Consider the following 21,021-nt stretch of genomic DNA (forward strand, 5'->3'; position numbering starts at 1 on the left):
TACGCACGCCAATAATAGTTATTAACCTTCCTAGGACCCATGTAAAGCTACTCTGTAAAGGAGAATCCGATCGGTTCAGCGGTTAGAGAGATCCTTTGGTACAAACAGACAAACATCCTAATACATTATTATAAAGATCGGATGTTGGATTGACTTTCCTTATGGACAAGTCTATTGAACAGGTCATGACATATTTCAGGTATTCCTTCCTCCAAGGGAACATCAGCATCTGAGTAAAATCAATTCAGTACAACGGGGACTGTAAATGACATTGGTACATACTTATGGAAACCATTATGGTTTCTTGATAAGTCTTACAATATAAAATATAGAGTTGGCAATCCGGAATCCGCCCAATTTATGGACCCAGAATCCGAATCCGCAATTTATAATGCGGATTCGAATTGTTAGTTTTTATGACTTTTGTAGCACCTAAATTTTTTTTTATTTAAAATGTGGCAGAAAAAAACAAAAAAGTCATTTATCTATTGTTTCTTAACTGGGTAGCATCCACAGTTTTTTGTATTTTTTTTACAGTTGCTTTTCATGCTTAATCTAGGTTAAATGAGGTTTAACAAATGGCCGCTGTAGGGGCTAGAATTTTTTTATTTATAAAAAGACAATAAAGGGGTTGTTATTGAAATATTTCCTATGTCATTAGTTGTATAATTAAATTCAAATCCATAATGTTTAACTTGGCGGTTCTTCAAGGTTTCTTTTTCATCTACATCTTGAAATTCTCCAAGAAAGAAATCTGATTTAGGATTAAGATTTATCTATTTTAAATGCATAATGGTTGGCAAAATACTAAAATAATACATTGTATTGGGTATATTGGTATTTTTTCCCTTCTTTGCCTATCCCTTACACATTACATAAATACTTTAAGAATCACCTTTTCCAATAACGGAACGATTTAAGTTAATTAAAAAACTTTGCTTTAACTTGATATTGAATGATAATATCTTAATTTCCTAGAAGTTGTTTTTCATAATTTTGATTGATAAAATTCGGGTACAAATAACAACCAGGGGGATATTCCATTGAATAGTTCTCCTCACTTGTAACTGGAACTAAAATATATTAAGTTTGAGTATAAATAACAACCAGGGGGATATTCCATTGAATAGTTCTCCTCACTTGTAACTGGTACTAAAATATATTAAGTATGATTATAAATAACAACCAGGGGGATATTCCATGAAATAGTTCTCCTCACTTGTAACTGGTACTAAAATATATTAAGTATGATTATAAATAACAACCAGGGGGATATTCCATTGAATAGTTCTCCTCACTTGTAACTGGAACTAAAATATATTAAGTTTGAGTATAAATAACAACCAGGGGGATATTCCATTGAATAGATCTCCTCACTTGTAACTGGAACTAAAATATATTAAGTTTGAGTATAAATAACAACCAGGGGGATATTCCATGGAATAGTTCTCTTCACTTGTAACTGGAACTAAAATATATTAAGTTTGAGTATAAATAACAACCAGGGGGATATTCCATGGAATAGTTCTCCTCACTTGTAACTGGAACTAAAAAATAATGAGTTAGAATATAAATAACAACCAGGGAGATATTCCATAGAATAGTTCTCCTCATTTGTAACTGGTACTAAAATATATAAATTTTGAGTATAAATAATAACCAGGGGGATATTCCATGGAATAGTTCCCCTCACTTATAACTGGTACTAAAATATATTAAGTATGATTATAAATTACAACCAGCGGGATATTCCATGAAATAGTTCTCCTCATTTATAACTGGTTCTAAAAAAAAATTAAGTTTGAGTACAAATAACAACCATGGGGTTATTCCATGGAATAGTTCTCCTCAACTGTAACTGGTATTAAAATATATCAAAATCAATATTTCAGGCACCTATCGATAGTCTTGTCTATATATTGTAAGGTTATTTTTAATGTTGACCAGATATTGGTATTAGAGTAACCAACAGGCAGAAATCTATAATCGTATATTTCACCCACTAATAAAATGAAACATAAAGAAGTCCTAAGCATGGATTTTACCTTTGTTTATGGTGACAAGTATAATTTCATTTTCTCCCTCCAAAGAATTTATGTTTTCAACTGCTTTCTGAAATAAGAATCTTTGATTAATATAATATAACAAGGGAAATAATCTTCATAAGTACCACAGCTAAGAAATTCCTAAGTATAGTTTGATTAAGAAGTCATTTTTACAGTATTAACATATACCTAAATAATTTAGATAAATAGTCCAACGAAATGAGACCAACAAAAAAATTGGATGATTGTCAAAACTTAACATGACTTAAACGACATAATCAATAGGAAGAATTATTTTACATTTCTATATTGTAAACTAGCGGATAAGCCTAGGTATGTATTATAAGCCTCAAGGGTCCGTAAGGAAGAGGGAGGGAAGAGGGAAGACGACCCCACCACTTTCAACTGGAGTTTTCAAAGAAAAGGTTTCTGCTGCATCCTTGTACGAAGGGAAGTCCAGTAAGTCATCCAGTGACGGTACAGACAGAAAAACAGACATACACACAAATCCTGTTACTTTTAAATAAGGATTATTATTAAATCATGTAAAGACAATATAAAAAAGGAAAAGTTTATTTTTTTTAATTTGACATATACCTGCATTTTAAGCATGATCTACAAAAAGTTTACTACCTGAGCCTGAGACTTTTCAGAATAGACCACAAATGAGAACGATTTGCCAGGAATTAGAACTATTCTTTCTATAGAACCATAAGAAGCCAATTTTTCTAGCAACGATTCCCTGGAAAATATTAATTTAAACAACCTTCACCAATTTATATTTATGGATTTTAAAAATGGTGGGTTGATTGTTCGCAAGGAGAAAAGTAAATAAAACTGTTAAGGGGGGGGGGGGGGAAGTTTTGCCACTTTCGCGTAAACAGTGTGCTGTGGACTAGGTATTGATTTTAGATTATAGGTTATTTAGGATAAAAGTTTACTTTTGGGTATTAGTTCACGTATATTTAATCATTTTTTGAATAGGTCTCCAGGTTCAGGTGCTGCAGGCTTGAAGGTCGTTTCTGGACAGGTAAAAAAATTAAAATTTTTTTGTTTGAAGAGTTAGAGAGCAACTTATAAAACAAAATATGCTTCTTTTTGAATGTTATTAACATATCTGCAGAAAAAATTAAATTCGGCCTCCAGGTTCAGGTGCTGCAGGCCTCCAGGTACACTCTGGACAGGTAAAAATTAAAAAAAATTATTTGAAGAGTTAGATGTACACTTATTAAACCAAATATGCATCTTTTTGAATGTTATTACCATACTAGAAGAAAAAATGACAATCGGCCTCCAGGTTCAGGTGCTGCAGGCCTCCAGGTACACTCTGGACAGGTAAAAATTAAGTTTTCTTATTTGAAGAGTTAGAGGTACACTTATTTAACCAAATATGCATCTTTATGGATGTTATCATCATATTTGCAGAAAAATTTAAAATCGGCCTCCAGATTCAGGTGCTGCAGGCCTCCAGGTACACTCTGGACAGGTAAAAATTAAAATTTCTTATTTGAAGAGTTAGATATACACTTATAAAACAAAATATGCATATTTTTGGATGTTATTACCATATTTGAAGAAAAAATGACAATCGGCCTCCAGGTTCAGGTACTGCAGGCCTCCAGGTACACTCTGGACAGGTAAAAATTAAAATTTCTTATTTGAAGAGTTAGAGGTACACTTATAAAACAAAATATGCATCTTTTTGGATGTTATTACCATATTTGAAGGTAAATTGACAATCGGCCTCCAGGTTCAGGTGCTGCAGGCTGGAAGGTCGTTTCTGGACAGGTAAAAAAAATTAAAATTTTTTTGTTTGAAGAGTTAGAGAGCAACTTATAAAACAAAATATGCTTCTTTTTGAATGTTATTAACCTATCCGCAGAAAAAATTAAATTCGGCCTCCAGGTTCAGGTGCTGCAGGCCTCCAGGTCCACTCTGGACAGGTAAAAATTAAAAACATTTATTTGAAGAGTTAGAGGTACACTTATTTAACCAAATATGCATCTTTTTGGATGCTATTACCATATTTGAGGAAAAAATGACAATCGGCCTCCAGGTTCAGGTGCTGCAGGCCTCCAGGTACACTCTGGACAGGTAAAAATTAAAATTTCTTATTTGAAGAGTTTGATGTACACTTATTTAACCAAATATGCATCTTTTTGGATGTTATTACCATATTTGAAGAAAAAATGACAATCGGCCTCCAGGTTCAGGTGCTGCAGGCCTCCAGGTACACTCTGGACAGGTAGAAATTAAAATTTCTTATTTGAAGAGTTAGAGGTACACTTATAAAACAAAATATGCATCTTTTTGGATGTTATTACCATATTTGAAGGTAAATTGACAATCAGCCTCCAGGTTTAGGTGCTGCAGGCCTCCAGGTACACTCTGGACAGGTAAAAATTTAAATTTCTTATTTAAAGAGTTAGAGATACACTTATTAAACCAAATATGCAACTTTTTGGATGTTATTACCATATTTGAAGGTAAATTGACAATCGGCCTCCAGGTTCAGGTGCTGCAGGCCTCCAGGTACACTCTGGACAGGCAGTTATAATATTTTTTGATACTTTTTGATTTGGACACCTTACCTGGATCCTGGTGACCACTGGTGACTGCTTGTGGCCGCTGGCAAGGTAAATTCCAATAAAGGTAATATTTGATATTAGAGGAAAGGTTTCTAAATAGAAAATTATTAAAATATAATATGACAAAATTTATTAAGTAAGTCTTCTATTTTTGTTCCAGGCAGGCTCTAGGTAGCCTCCAGGAGCCTGCTGGACAGGTTTAAAAATCAATTTTATAATTTGTTTTATTTAGATGAAAGGTTTGAGTTGTGCTCCAGATAGGGTCAAGGTGGCCTCCAGGAGCCAGCTAGATAGATCTGTATTTATTACTTTTTGTTTATGTATGGTTTTCCACACATATGCAAAATATAATTCTGTCTAAGATATAATATTACAGATACTCAGAATGGGGAATGCAATTTCAATAGGATTCAGATTATAAAGATTATAAGATTAAAAGATTATAAAGATTATAATGCTAGTGAAATAATTTTAAAATTACTACTGAGAGAGGTTAATTTTATCCAGATGTCATCCAGAGCTACAGATTCTCCATCCAGGTTAGTAAAATATAAAGAAATTCTTAGATTGTATATTCAATCCACGTCTAAAGAAAAAGGCAGGAATATGATAATAACATCCAAAAATACGCATATTTGGTTTAATAAGTTTACCTCTAACTCTTTAAATAATTTATTTTTTTATTTTTACCTGTCCAGAATGTACCTGGAGGCTTGCAGCACCTGAACCTGGAGGCCGATTGTCAATTTACCTTCAAATATGGTAATAACATCCAAAAAGATGCATATTTTGTTTTATAAGTGTACCTCCAACACTTCAAATAAGAAATCTTAATTTTTACCTGTCCAGAGTGTACCTGGAGGCCTGCAGCACCTGAACCTGGAGGCCGATTGTCATTTTTTCTTCAAATATGGTAATAACATCCAAAAATATGCATATTTTGTTTTATAAGTGTATATCTAACTCTTCAAATAAGAAATTTTAATTTTTACCTGTCCAGAGTGTACCTGGAGGCCTGCAGCACCTGAACCTGGAGGCCTATTTTAAATTTTTCTGCAAATATGATGATAACATCCATAAAGATGCATATTTGGTTAAATAAGTGTACCTCTAGCTCTTCAAATAAGAAAACTTAATTTTTACCTGTCCAGAGTGTACCTGGAGGCCTGCAGCACCTGAACCTGGAGGCCGATAGTCATTTTTTCTTCTAATATGGTAATAACATTAAAAAAGATGCATATTTGGTTTAATAAGTGTACCTCTAACTCTTCAAAAAAAAATTTTAATTTTTACCTGTCCAGAGTGTACCTGGAGGCCTGCAGCACCTGAACCTGGAGGCCGAATTTAATTTTTTCTGCAGATATGTTAATAACATTCAAAAAGAAGCATATTTTGTTTTATAAGTTGCTCTCTAACTCTTCAAATAAATTTTTTTAATTTTTACCTGTCCAGAGTGTACCTGGAGGCCTGCAGCACCTGAACCTGGAGGCCGAATTTAATTTTTTTTGCAGATATGTTAATAACATTCAAAAAGAAGCATATTTTGTTTTGTAAGTTGCTCTCTAACTCTTCAAACAAAAATTTTTTAATTTTTTTACCTGTCCAGAAACGACCTTCCAGCCTGCAGCACCTGAACCTGGAGACCTATTCAAAAAATGATTAAATATACGTGAACTAATACCCAAAAGTAAACTTTTATCCTAAATAACCTATAATCTAAAATCAATACCTAGTCCACAGCACACTGTTTACGCGAAAGTGGCAAAACTTCCCCCCCCCCCCCCCCTTATAACTACTGGTACCCAACGTTTTTATAAACAAACTCTTAAAACTTTGACAACTTTTCTAAAAAATCTTGATTGGGTTAGTTAGAAGTGTACAAACTTTTCCACCAATAATATTATTCTACAACAGGGGTACTTTAATTTTCATAATTTGATATGGACATTGATTTATCTCTAAGGATCCCTTGATTGTCAGGGTCTACAAAAGGTTTATAATGTGTTTGTATGATTACAACAGACCCCAAAACCCCCCTCCCACCTAACTATTGAACACTAGCGGTTGCCAGGGAGTAAGGGAGGGGACAATGGGCAATTAATTCAATATAAGAGTTATCAAAGAAAGGTTATGAAATCCAGTTTAATCCAATAAATTTGTAGGAAATTATAAAGGGATTGTTAATTGAATAATAGATTTCCATAGCGTCATGTAAAGTGAAATCACAACTTGTTTTTGATGAAATATATTGAGGTTTTTTGGTGTGATTTTTATATTAAAAGATTATTGAACCCGGCCAGCTGCTAGCAAGAATATGACTGCCCCTTTTTATTCTGTTTATTTCCCTTGCCCATTGCCCCCATTTCCCTTCTCCTTTCTCCCCGTCTGCTACATTCCAAACTAACACAAACAGTGTTTATTTCCCTTCCCCCCACTTCCCTTATCCTTTCTCCCCGTCTGCAATATTCAAAACATACATAACGAGAAGCGGCATTCTATGCGCAAGTCCCCAAACTCAGTCAATAACTGCTAAATTCTTGCACATTCCCTTTAAGCCAGTCCCCAAAGTCTGAGACTCCTAAAAATTGAATATTGGATCCATTGTCCCCTCCCTTACTCCCTGAGCGGTTGCACTTCTGGCATCTAGTTGCTGCATATTCCAAAGGAAATGAAAGGGCTGAAAAATTAACTAAAACCATACCAAGACTTATTAATAAAAATAAAATAGGAAGCCTGAACCCATCTCAGGACCTTTAACTAAGCTGCACCGTAAAGGAGAACCATATCGGTTCAGCAGTTAGCAAGTTCCCACAGACAAAAGAAGCTTACTACTTTATATTCCCCCCCCCAAGAAAATAGCCTAAAATCCCCAAAGGACCAGACAGCTGTTCTAATTTGTGCAGCGGTTTGAGATCTTACGCTTCAGACGGCCGGACGGACAGACATCATTCTACTTTGTATTATAGACTAGCGGCTTCGCCCCTAGCCTCTAGGGGCTTTGCCCCAAGAGATGACAACAACAGAAAATTAAAAAAAAAAAATAAGAAGAATTAAAGAAATCTCCTATTAAAGAAATTTTCTACAAAAGAAATCTTCTACAAAAGAATTCTTCTACAAAAGAATATTTCTACAAAAGAATTCTTCTACAAAAAAAAAAAAAAAAAAAAAAAAAAAAAAAATGGGGGGAATTTTTTTTGTTTTTGGGGGGGTTGGGGGTGTCCCACCCCCCAAGAAAATAGCTTAAAACCACCACAGGACCAATAGGTATATACCCTGAAGAGTAGAATCCAATCGGTTCAGCGGTTACCGAGATCTTAAGGGACAGACAGACAGACAGACAGACAGACGGACAGACGGACAGACGGACAGACGGACAGACATCAAGCTACTTTGTATTATAGATAACTGTACCTGGAAGCGCCAGTCATGAGGCCAGCATTACATACCAGCAAACAGCTGGAGCTGCCTAGATCAACCTCTTCTGCTTCATAATCTTTGTTGGCTATTTTTAGGGCTTTGGCCTGCTTACGGTTAACTTTATTCTTCTTCTTTTCTAACATTTTTGTCTGTAATAAAATTGTTTCAAAGTAAATTTACATAATGTTATCGAACCTTTAATTTAAAGTAGTAACGTTTTTTTTTGTCTTAAGCTTAAAAACAAGATCCCATACATGCTAGAGGAGTAGTCGCTAACATTTCAAACTTTTACATTTCTCTACTAATGAATATTCGCAAAAATAAAACCGGTTCTCACCCTTAATAAAAAAAATGTACATCATCGTATTACAGAAATTTTTCACAAAAACTTTTTTTTTAAATCTGCGGAAAGTAGTCTATAATATGATGCGATAAATAACTATTATCATATCAACTTTTCAGATTATTTCAATAGTCACTAAAACTGGTAAATATTATCTAAAGGTTATGTTTACCCCTGATTTAGATTCTTTATTCATAGACGTAAGCAAAGGGGTGCTTTATGATAACAAGAATGAAACTGAAAGGACATCTAAGTTTTTTTTTAAGGGGATATAAAAAAATCTCAACAGTGGGGGGGTATTAAACCCACCCCTGGAATCTATCGAGGGGAGTAATTACCCCTCAAGAAAATTGTACCCCAAGTATAAAAATTTTGAGGAAGGTACTTAAATTATGTAAAAACATACCTACCTTAAAATAATGAAGTTTTAATATATTTAGTATCTTATTTCTATACATAAACAAAACACTGTAATTTAACTTATTTTTCTTTACGCAATATGATTCTGATAGACTGGTAGACCGATGACGGGCCAATTAAATCTAATAACATACTTGGTTCTTCTTTATGTATGGTATCTACTAAAAAGTGAAGTCTATCGTAAATAGCAAGCGAGGAAATCAAATTTCCTCAATATTGTTAAAAAAAATATTTGGCGGCGGCGAAAACGGTGGTGGACGGCGTGAGCGGCGGTAATGACGCCATTTTTATTCATATATGTATATTTTACTGAACAACCTGAAAAGATTTTGTTTCAATCTATACCTAATACAAAGTAGTACAATGTCTGTCTGTCCGTCCATCTGTCTGTTTAAACCTTAAGATCTCAGTAACCACAGAACTGATTGAGCTCTACTCTTCAGGGAATATATCTACTGGTCCTGTGATGGTTTTAAGCTATTTTCTTGGGGGATGGGACACCCCCAACCCCCCAAAAAAATCTCTGGGGGCGAAGCAGCCAGTATCTTTAAAAGCACAAGAGAAGCAATGAATTTAAGATAAAAATTAATAATAAAAAAGCTATCTGTCTCGGACGGACGTACGGAAACAGACGTACCGAACCCTAATTATAGAAAATCTTTGCTTTTAAAAATGCAGGGTTGCTTGTAGGGGAAAAATTGTTGGAAAAAAAATAACATGGTCTCAAATGATTCCAAATTGCACAATTCGGCGTGAAATGCAATAACTTTTTTGACGGTGGCGGAAAATTGCGGTGAACGGCGGTCCCGCCAGCATTTTATTTTTGAAAGATACCAAAACTTGGGGTAATTATTGACACAACCAAAAAGATTTTACCAAATTATCTCTAAAACTAAGGGAGTAGCAACTCTATAATCATCACCAGAAAGTACATGGTCCATTTTAAACACGTTAATATTTTTAAACTATTCAAATGTCAATTTTTATACCTATTTTCTTTTCTCAGTGCATTTTTCACATTTTTACTATGTAACATTATCGTGTAATTCATCTGAAAAAAAATAGAAAATATAATACATTAATTTAGAAAAAAAATACAAAAATATAAGTACTTCAAATGCTTGCCTAGTATAATAGACTTTATACCTTTATATTACTAATTTTTAAAACACTTAAAGCTAATCAAATCAAATAATCAAAACAGTGACATAATATTCAAGCTTGTTTGAAGGCAAAATGCCATTTTAATTTTAAAATACATAGAATCGTTTCACTAGCAATTTTAGATTTAGGTATAAAATTGTCAACTCATAATTGAATAACATCACATTTAGGTTTAAACATCCATATTCTTTTATACCTACTATTAATATCATTTAAACAAGGATGACAACATCCATAAAAGCGAAGCACTGAAACGGTAGGACAAACGGACATTAACACTTGTATAGTATCTGAACTGAAAAATCGGAACATAAATGTATAAATGTCGAATCAAAATTGTAGGTAAATTTGTTGAAAAACTGCTTAAAAACTGGATAATGTTTATGAACATACTTACATTTTTGGACTTGATTATAGAGTTGCTTCGCTTATAATATTGTTCTTTGTTGTCCCAGGAATCAATATATCAAAAATCAGATCAAACGGATAATTAAAACACTTGAAAATTTGTTGTTAAAAAAGTAGAAAAATCAACATGTTTAAAATGGACGTACGGACATTCTGGTAATGATTATAGAGTTGCTACGCTTTCTAAATCGTACCCAACTACTACAGGAATCATCATGCAAAGTTTGAAATCGATAGGACAATTCTAACATGCCTAAATTAACGAATAAAAGCTATCTATCTCGGACGGACGGACGGACGGACGGACCGACCCTAATTATAGAAAAGCTTCGCTTTTAAAAATTATTAAATGAGAGTGAATGATAAAATGTAAGGTAGGCTTTGTTTCAAAAAGGGAAATACTTTACATAATAAAATAAAATGGGAATAATATGCGTGCGATTTGTGAATGTGAAATTCTAAACAAATCTTTATGTGTACTTTTATAACATTTTATAACAAGATATTTTATTTTTTACATTATAGGCGTTATCTACTTTTTTTCTCTCTCTCCAGTGCATTCACCTCCAATATAGGCCTAATTAATCAGGGGTGTATATTCTGCATGGGATCCCCGGCTCAGGGGGGGGGGGGGGGGAAATAAAAAATATGTGTTTGGAGGGGAAAAAAATGTAAAAATTAAGAAAACTAAAAACATTTTTCCATTTCCCCTTCTCCTTGGTGGAAAAAAAACTAAAAAAATGTGTGGTAGGAGGGATAAAATAAATAAAATAGAGTTCTTTAAATATTTTTCCATTTTCCCCCCTAATTGGTGAGAAAAAAACTAGTGAGGGAAAAAAAAAAAATTTTGTAGCCAGGGAAAAAAAAAAAATTTTGTAGCCGGAGAAAAAAAATTAATCTTGTGCAGAATATACACCCCTGCCTAATTTTGATCAATTTTACTGTTGCTTTCTTCATCATAGATCTCAACAAGGCAATGAGGATTGTTGGCTCTAAATTCTAGCAGGATACGTAGAAAAACGAAATCAACTGTCTGGTGGCGTTTTGTATTTTTCCAGACAAACTTATTCAGGGTGGCCGATTGTTGCATAAGCATCAACTTCACAATGGTGGTTTCAACATTCACAGCTGATAACAATCTCAAACTAAGAGGATTCTCAAGATTAAATTGATTGCCCACTATTTTAGAAATGCGGACATCCTTCAGGGTTTTAGAGGAACTGTTGAGAATCTTAGAAACATATTCAGAACTGCCTCTTGTACAATGAAAATATATTAAATTGTCCAAATCATACTTGGGATATAAAGCACAATTACAGGTGCGTGGAAAATGAACGGTCAGTTTTGTCAGTGATATTTTGGCAAGCTTGGTTAGGTTTTCTGTCAGATGTAGGCAGGTGTTCTTACAATATAATCGTTTTAGCTTCACAAGTTTGTTATCAATTTCATTTGAGCACAAAATATCCGTCAGCTTCAATACTTCTAAGTCCTCTGATACAGATATCAGCTTAGCAACAGTGTTAGAATGCACACTTTCCAGGTATAACTCCTTCAACTGAAGCTTATCCACAATAAGATCCTGTAAGTCATCTTTTATGGATTCCAATCTTAATACTGTCAATGTTTTCACTGATGCATTAATTATGGATGCAGTTAGATTCTCAGGAATAGATTCACCAACAAATCGTTCCAATGAAAGTTGAAGATCATCATCAAATGTCATAGTTTCCTCTGGTAGAGTAACATCAGTTAGTATTAATTTTTTTAATGTTGAACTATTTGCTCTCAGCATAACAGGGAGATCTGCTACATTGGACTTTATACATGTAAGATTTTCCAAACACAGTAACTGAACAGAGTTTATTTCATCTTTATGTTCAATATTTATACCTTGAAATATCAATATTTTTAAAGTTTGTTGGCATGCTTTCAGTACTGAGATCATATGAAGAGAGTTTGGAGAAAGATATCTAGCATCAGAAAAAAATATCAACTGTCTCAACTTTAGCTCAGGACAACATAGCATAGTTTGACTTACCTCAACAGAACCAGACATGAGTAATATTTCCAGAGTCTTACTTGTTTTGTGGAGAAGCGAAGATACAGAATCAGCATTTAAACCATAAACACAAAGTTCCTTTAATTTCAATGGTTCTATTATTTTAACCTTGAAATCAACCAGCGACAGCCTTTCCAGAGTGTCTGCATGGTTCTGTATGATAGCTGAGCAAATCACATTTTTATTGGTATCAGTATCTTCTTCAGATTTAGAAAAATGGCTAGAAAAAAGAACAAGATTATGAAGCTTTGGCAATTTAAATTCTGGATCAAGTAGAAAAAATTCCTTACCATAAATAAATGTCGTTAATTTAACAATATTATTTTTCCAGTTATTCACAATAACTTCAGTGAATAACATCATCTTCTCAATGTCTTCTTTTAGCATGATATCCTTTTCCTTAAAATATTCTATTTGAATTTCAATTTTATCAAACATTTCGTTGTTTATGTGTTTTGACCTAGCTTTGGCTAGAGGTAAAATAACATCTTCATAACAATTGGTAGGCATTACAGTGATTATCCATTTTCTCATTTGTGGATCATAGTCCATCACTCTTCTCTCACAAGCTTTTGAGGCCAGCTTCAGGTTTTTCTTATCTTTTGGGCTCAAATAACCAAGAACATGTTGGTATTCATCTTTCGGCAAAATACTAAAGTTATATGTTCATACAATAAAACAAAACTTATGCAATAAACCTTGTGTGCTGAAATACTTTATTTTATTAAATTACACTTTTCACATGTAAGCATTTTTTTTGCAGACTTCATTCAGGTCATAAGATTCTAATTTACGACTTTTAAAAAAATAAGAAATATATTTTTTTAATTCACACAAAAAAAACAGATGCAGAATAATGAAAAAAAACCTCATTAACCTCTGAGACCGAAGCCCCTTGAGGCTTGGACTAAGTAACTACTGAATTCCAAAGAAAAGTACCTAGTAAAGATCCTAAATATAATAGTTAAAGGGCCAAGCATACAGATGAAAAAAAAGTTAGCATAACAGAAAGACATATTGACATATGGGTTATAGAGTAGATTCTCAGTCTTTATATCAATATGAAAGATTTCAGCAGTCTATCTTTGAAAACAAATACTTTCCATTTGAGAGATAAGGTGATTAAGTATTAGATTATAATATGTACATTGGTCAGAAAAATTTAGCCTTCTTTCATATAACTGAAAAGAAATAAATTTTTCCATTATAAAAATTTTATTTCCTGGGAAGTCTTACAGAGCAGTTTACTTTTTCAAAACAATAGATATTAGTTTAATGAAAACATCTGTCTTTTTGTAGAATAAAGATTACTGTCCTTTCAGGTAGGAACCATTCTTCTAGCTAATTTATATTTAAAGGTAAAAATTATGTGAAAAAGTTTGATGTACATACAGACAAACACACTTTTTGAAGACTATTGTCTTAGATGTCCCATGGGCCAAACAAACTTATAGAATTGGTAGAAAAAGTACAAACTCGTTTTTTTTCATAAAAGGATAAAAATAGGCTAGAGACGTTAATAAGGGGGGGGGGAAGTTTTGACACATTTGCGTAAACAGTGAGTATAGGCTTTATCTTTGGACTGAGAGGATAGGTTATTAGGGATAAAATCATTCTTATATGATGGATTTTCCCAAGTTTACAGATTTTTTGGATAGGCCTCCAAGTTCAGGAGCTGCAGGCCTCCAGGTCCTCTCTGTACAGGTAAAATAAAAAATAAAATTTTTTTTTGAAGAGTCAAAAGTCTACTTATGAAACAAAATATGCATTTTTTTCTTCAAATATGTGAATAACATTCAAAACTATGCATATTTTGTTTCATAGGTTGACTTCTAACTCTTAAAAAAAAAAATTATTTATTTAATTTTTACCTGTACAGAGAGGACCTGGAGGCCTGCAGCTCCTGAACTTGGAGGCCTATCCAAAAAATCTTAAAACTTGGGAAAATTCATCATATAAGAATGATTTTATCCCAAATAACCTATCCTCTCAGTCCAAAGATAAAGCCTATACTATTACTCACTGTTTACGCAAATGTGTCAAAACTTCCCCCACCCCCCTTGGTTAATTTGTATGAACATTCCTGAGATTACCATCACCACTATGGTCAACATCAACTTTAATCAATTTTGATGGCAAGTTGTGTTCATTCTCCCCTTCTTCTTGTCCTCGTTTCATCCTAAAGTAATAAAGCCATTAAAAAGAGGTATGTGCAGTTTAGGAGTTTGAACAGGGGGCAGGGGGGTACTCCAGGGATGCACAAGATTCATTCTTTTCCCCAGCTGATGTTAGTACCTACACTTTTCATATTTCAACTTATATCTTATACGCGCTTGGCTGCTGTCCATGACACTTTAACGTCAGGTCCAACAACATAGGATAACTAAGGTAAGCCAAATATCTTCTTTTCTGTCCTAAACACTCGTGGTAATAAGTTAAGCAACACCCAATTTACAAACAATCAAATCTTTTATTGCATGATCTTTGCATTGACCCCCCCCCCCTCCCCCCATTTGTTAGCCGAGGATCCCATGCATAATTATACACAGTACACACCTGGGGTATTCTAGAACAATCAGAGATGGAGGGAGCTAATTTACATTTAAAAATAAAAAAGACCAGGAAAATAAAATAATAATTATACCTAAATATGTAAAAAAAAAATATACCTAATAAATATATTTATTTTAAAAATAATCTTAGAGAAACCTTGTTAAAATACCTTAAAACCCAGGTTTTATCAAATAAAACCCACTTTGGGTTAAATAACGGGTTATTTCTAACACAATTAACTATAGGTTACACAAGTCTTACCTGGCAAATGTTTACTGAAGCAACTTCGACAAAAGGAAAGTGTTAGTTCATTGTCTAGTTCTGAAATTTCATAGTTTATACAATAATTAAACAATATGCATTACATACTAAATTATACTCGGAAATTGCTAATCTGAATGCATTCATTAATATTGATTGTACGTATTTTTCAGGAAAGCTTTATTAAAGTCTTTTTCTGACCTACCCCGCCCTTCACTTGAGTCTAGGGTATAGCAACTAGTCCTTATATGTAAAAAGTAACATGAAGTCTCTCTCTGTCTGTAGCGAAGGGTCTCACTACCCGCTAAACTGATATGGTCCTTCTTTACAGTGAAGTTTCCAAAGAAGACATAGTACTTTGATCCAGGGAGTGTATAGAACTATTTTAGGGGATATTCACCCTACCAAGAGAAATCAGACCAAGAAAAAATTACCAAATTCATATAAATGTATTGCCTAGGTAACAAGTATTTTTTGTATTTCAATTTTATTTGCAAGTTTAAACGTGTTGTTTTGTTTTTATTCAACAGTCTGCTTCTACCATAATATATACACATATTTTTCTCAACTAAATAATTCCCTTTTTAAAAAGTTTAAAAAATCATATTAAATGTTGTGTAAAAGTATATAAAATATAGAAACATCTATTTTAAAATTCAAAACACATTTTTTCCACATTTTTTGAAAAAAAACTTATATAAAAAAGCTTTTAAGTTATTTTTTAAATTAGGACAAATTATTTGTAGAGGTTTTGTCCAACAAAGACGACAATTTATCATTTTATTTCTCTACCTAAAAGTTTCCTTTTTTCAAAGTGTAAATCAACACAAAAAAGAGGCATTACAATGCATAAAATGGATAAATATTTGATTTTGATTAAAATTATTATCTTCATTGATTTGAATCTAAAACTATAGAAGAAAAAAAGCCAATAATTTATATTTACAAATAGGGGAATAAATGTTTTTAAAGTTTTTGTCCAGCAAAGACGACAATTTTTGTAGAGAATATTCCGGGGCATTCATACATTGTAAACAAATCCGAGGTAAACAATCCAGATTTTCGGTACAACATTTTTCGCAGAAAATGTGATAATTTGTAGCTTTTTCAACAATGAAATTATGTAAAATAGCAGTAAAAATGTTGCTCAAATGATGAATTATTGTTTTTTCCATCATTTGACCAGTTTTGACTAAAAATTTTGATTTATGTGACAAAAATAAAAATATTTTCAGTTGATACTAGGTTTTTTTTGTCAATGATTCGCATGCTGTTGGCCATCATTTAAAATAATTGTATTCAATGCGTCATATAGTTATTTTATATTATAATGATGGGGTACAACAATAAATAAAGCTGTTAAACAATTGCATTAAGGTTGAATTAATAATATATTAAGAAAACTGAAGTGAATTTTAACATATTTTGACAGAGTACGCTTACTACAGCTTTGTCGCCAATGTAGGCTAAAAGTTATTTCATTTTAACTTTGAGTTTACCAATTTTTAATTTTATATATTTGTTCATGAAGTCGAAGAACTCCTTGAAATCTTTTTTCATAATTTTATATTAGCTTTCCAAATTTAAGTAGTTATTATACAAATAAAAGTTTCATTAGTAATTAATTAGAACACTTGGAATTTTCTTTATTCCTCTTACAATATTCCTACCTAAAACTACACAATATAAGATAAAAGTTAAATCTTAATTAATGTTCTTTTATCTAATTTTCAGACAATTAAGATGAAGTTCTAAATAGCAGAGGAGTTTTGATTGCTTACTGGAAATAAAGGTAAAGAATATCCCAATATTTATTACCCAACGTTGTGACATTATAGATACATATTATTCTTTAAATTATTACCTAAGCATTATATGATTTCACATATAAAAGAACTTTTTAAAATCTTTATTTGACTGAATGTGTAAGCATAGATCTATGAACACTGAATTTAAGTTTTTGATAACCTTTTTATAAATATAATACACTTAAATTACATACGGGGTACGTTTATTTTCAATACTAGCGGCTTCGCCCCTACCCTCTAGGGGCTTTTTTTTCTGTAGGTTCAGGGGCGAATATAAAAAATTTTGTTTACATTTTTTTTAGATATTTTCTGTATTTTACAACTTTTTATAACTCTATAACATTTCATAACTCTTTATAACTTTTTATATTGATTTATATTATTTAAAACCTTCGATTTTTTTCTTTCTTTTAATGTTTTTAAAAATTTCTTTGCCATTAGCCTTTTAATTTGGAGCTTCGCCCCTATAGGAGAAGGAAGGTTTCACAATCTTTTTGAATTTGATAAAACAAAGTTTAAAAGATGAAAAGAAATTTAAAAAGAAGAAAAATAATTGAAAATATAAAAGAATATATAAAAAGTATAAAAAAATACGAAAAAATAAAAAACACCTATATAAAAACATTAAAATTAGAAAAAAATATATAAAAAAATTTGGGGGGAAATTTCAATTTTGGGGGGGTTGGGGGTGTCCCACCCCCCATGAAAATAGCTTAATACCACCACAGGACCAATAAGTATATACCATGAAGAGTAGAATCCAATCGGTTCAGTGTTTACCGAGATCTTAAGGGACAGACGGACGGACAGACATCATTCTACTTTGTATTATCCAAAGCAATAAAAACATATCGGCCATGGTTTTCATATTTTACCAACAAAATTTTAAATGTTTTAATCTCTTCTTTTTTCAGCTTCGTTGATTTAAAGAAAATGTCGGGCAAGCCAACTAATTGTCTGACATGTGGTAAAACATTTTCCAACAAATACAACCTCGCCAGGCATCAAGCCATCCATACGGGGGACAAACCTTTCACGTGCAACATCTGCAACAAATCATTTAATCAAGATGGCCATTTGTCAAAACACAAACGAGTCCACGCCGGGGATGGGTCGTATCAAGATAGATTAAAATCCTACCTGGATCTGGACCGACCGTTTGCTGCTCCCATTAAAGTTAAAAGTGAAGTGAAACAGCCGCCAGAGGTGAAACCTCCGCCTGACTACAAGAACCTACCATTTTCATGTAATGTTTGCCTCAAGGCGTTTCCACGTAAGGACCGATTGAAACAACACGAACTGATTCACAGCGGCGAAAAACCATTCTATTGTGTAACCTGTGGAAAATCTTTCTTAAAGAAATATACCTTGGAAAATCACATAAGAACACACACGGGAGAAAAACCATTCGCTTGTGACATGTGTGAGAAATCATTTACACAGAAAATCCATTTGACGAAGCACAAACTGAAACATACAGGGGAGCAGCCAATTGCCCAACCAATTAATCCAACAAACCAACAACAAATGATAAATACGGTTCACCACCAACAACCAATCAACGTTGTACACCAACAACCAATTAATGCCGTACAACAACAGCCAATGAACGCTGTACACCAACAACCAATGAATGTTGTGCATCATCAGCAAATGCAGCACACGGTGAACCAAGGTACTAACACCGTGAATCAAGCCACGAACACCATTAACTACCCTGTCAACATTGTAAATTACTCTATCAACCCATCCTTCTCCTGCAACGAGTGTCAACAAGTTTTCTCGACAAAAGAGTTACTGAAGCAACACCAAGTAATTCATGCAGGCGACAAACCATTTTATTGTATCGACTGCGGAAAGGCTTTCTCAAAGAAATATAATCTGGATATCCACAAGAGAATTCATACCGGGGAGCGGCCATATTATTGTGACGTTTGTGAAAAATCTTTTACCCAAGAGAATCATTTGAGGAAACATAAAATGACACATAACCCAGATAACAACCAGATACCTAAACCATCAAAAACATTTCAATGTGACACATGCCATCAGGTGTTCAACAGAAAGGACAAATTGAAATTACACGAGATTTCTCACACAGGCATACGACCATTTTACTGCATAGATTGTGGAAAAACATTTACAAGCAAATACAACTTGATAACTCACAAAAGAATCCACACGGGCGAACGCCCTTTCTCATGCAAGATATGCGGGAAAGCCTTCTCACAGGATAGTCACCTGACCAAGCATAAAAGAACGCATGCCGGGGAGGTTATTGCTGCTGAAACAACAGTTTCTCCCTCAAATTCTTTTAGTTTTATAAACTATGATGAAGGGAATAAAGGTAAGAAAATTAATAATCTATGAGAAATTTAACTTTTCTGTGTTTGTGTGGCCCGTGGTCGACTTCCCCCAACCTTTTGTTCCCCTAAAAGAGTGTAGTAAGCTTTTTTTCTGTAGCAAATGATCTCGCCAACCGCTCAACCGATAAGGTTCTCTTTTTTATAGTGAAGCTTCTGAAAGGTCCAGGAAAGGTTTATAGGTTATTTTGATGAGGGTATCTCCACCAACCAAGCTAAAATGCCGCCAGAAAAAATAATCCCCCTCCCCCAATTTGGTTTCCTTTTTAAAAGTAAAATTAACAGAGAATTGTTGACTTCCCTTACCCCCCATGGGTCCATAATTATTAATCATATCCTCGAGGGGCGTAACTGCTAATCCTACAATATATCCCCCTCCTATATAGAATCGTTCAGTTTTAGTTTGTAAAAAAACGAGAAAAAAAAGTTGAGGGGGGGGGTTCACGAAGGCTTCGCCCACCCCGTTTATTTGCTTTAGTGTCCCATCCTCCATGAAAATAGCCTAAAACCACCAAAGGACCATTAGGAATATTACCTGAAGAGTAAAATCCAATCGGTTTAGCGGATACTGAGATCTTAAGCTCCAAACAGACAGCCAGACATCGTTCTACTTTTTACTATAGATATAATTTATCTTTATCTAGGACAGGAGAATCCAGTGGCCAGAAAGACTAAGCAGCAACCAGAGAAGGTTGGTGGAAACGAGGAGGATACCACTGACGACATGATGGCGTGCATTGTTGAGTGCACGGTAGAAATCAACGAATAATGTGCCGGGGGGGGGGGGGGGGGGGGATATTTTTCAGAGTAGGAAGGGATAAATAAAGTTAAGCCAAGAATTTTATACATTTGTAATTATATGAAATTTTTTTATGCCTTTTCTTGAGGGAGAGAATGGCACACCCTCAAATCCTTTTTTAATAAATTCAGTTAATCTTATATGAAAAAGTTCAATGCAAAGTGATTCAAGCTGTTTTACAAAAGGAAAAAAATTAAATACCTACCTACTTAGATTTTTTGGAATACAAAAATCTCTTTGAAAGATGATTTATACTTTCCTTCAAAGTGCCTATCGAGCACTAATCTCTTCCCCTTTCCCCCTTATTTTTTTAAATAATTGGAAAAAAGGAGGGTGTGGGTGATGACTTACGTTGCGGGGCTATCAAATACCCCTAATAACCTAACCTTACTTGATCTAAAGTAATAAACAAACAAGCAAAAAAATATCAACTTTACTTCAAAAATAAGAAGGGTTTAGTGCTCGACTAGTTACTTTGATTGAAAGTACAAGATAATTTTTATAAAACTACATACCTACAACCCTGACAGTTCAATTTTATTATTATTAATATCTTGTTAGTAGCAAAACTACTTTATAAGTGAGGTATGTCCGTCCGACCACTAAAATTTAAAAGTTGAATATACATTATAAAAGTTTGTGGAGGTTTCCCTTAAACATATGGGCTACAAAAACCGTAATTTTTTATGCTAATTTTCGGTTAGGTTAAGTAAAGGTTAGACGCGCCAGACGTTAATAGTATCCCGTTGGGTTTGGCCCGCAGCGACTAGAAATAAGAATATAAAATATAAAA

At 33.4% G+C, this 21,021-nt stretch overlaps 3 protein-coding genes across 3 annotated transcripts; 1 reads left to right on the plus strand and 2 right to left on the minus strand.

Moving 5' to 3' along the window:
• Nucleotides 1-113: 113 nt before the first annotated feature.
• LOC145317907 (tRNA (carboxymethyluridine(34)-5-O)-methyltransferase alkbh8-like) lies at nt 114-9,382 on the minus strand. Its single transcript, XM_080159189.1, has 6 exons — nt 8,045-9,382; nt 2,679-2,787; nt 2,046-2,112; nt 975-1,073; nt 650-754; nt 114-229 (listed from the first exon to the last, which is right to left on the minus strand). The coding sequence occupies exons 1-6, from the start codon at nt 8,191-8,193 to the stop codon at nt 129-131; spliced, it is 630 nt and encodes a 209-aa protein (XP_080015315.1). The 5' UTR covers nt 8,194-9,382; the 3' UTR covers nt 114-128.
• A 483-nt stretch (nt 9,383-9,865) lies between these two features.
• LOC145317906 (uncharacterized) lies at nt 9,866-13,100 on the minus strand. Its single transcript, XM_080159188.1, has 2 exons — nt 11,308-13,100; nt 9,866-10,962 (listed from the first exon to the last, which is right to left on the minus strand). Exon 1 carries the CDS (start codon nt 12,994-12,996, stop codon nt 11,308-11,310), a length of 1,689 nt encoding a protein of 562 aa, XP_080015314.1. The 5' UTR covers nt 12,997-13,100; the 3' UTR covers nt 9,866-10,962.
• Nucleotides 13,101-16,986: 3,886 nt separating this feature from the next.
• On the plus strand, nt 16,987-20,217 carry LOC145317908 (uncharacterized). Its single transcript, XM_080159190.1, has 3 exons — nt 16,987-17,050; nt 17,981-19,413; nt 20,074-20,217. Exons 2-3 carry the CDS (start codon nt 18,000-18,002, stop codon nt 20,196-20,198), a joined length of 1,539 nt encoding a protein of 512 aa, XP_080015316.1. The 5' UTR covers nt 16,987-17,050; nt 17,981-17,999; the 3' UTR covers nt 20,199-20,217.
• Nucleotides 20,218-21,021: the final 804 nt, after the last annotated feature.

This window comes from Acartia tonsa, chromosome 4, assembly GCF_053477335.1.
Source record: "Acartia tonsa isolate MP-2025a chromosome 4, ASM5347733v1, whole genome shotgun sequence".
Classification (NCBI taxonomy): domain Eukaryota; kingdom Metazoa; phylum Arthropoda; class Copepoda; order Calanoida; family Acartiidae; genus Acartia; species Acartia tonsa.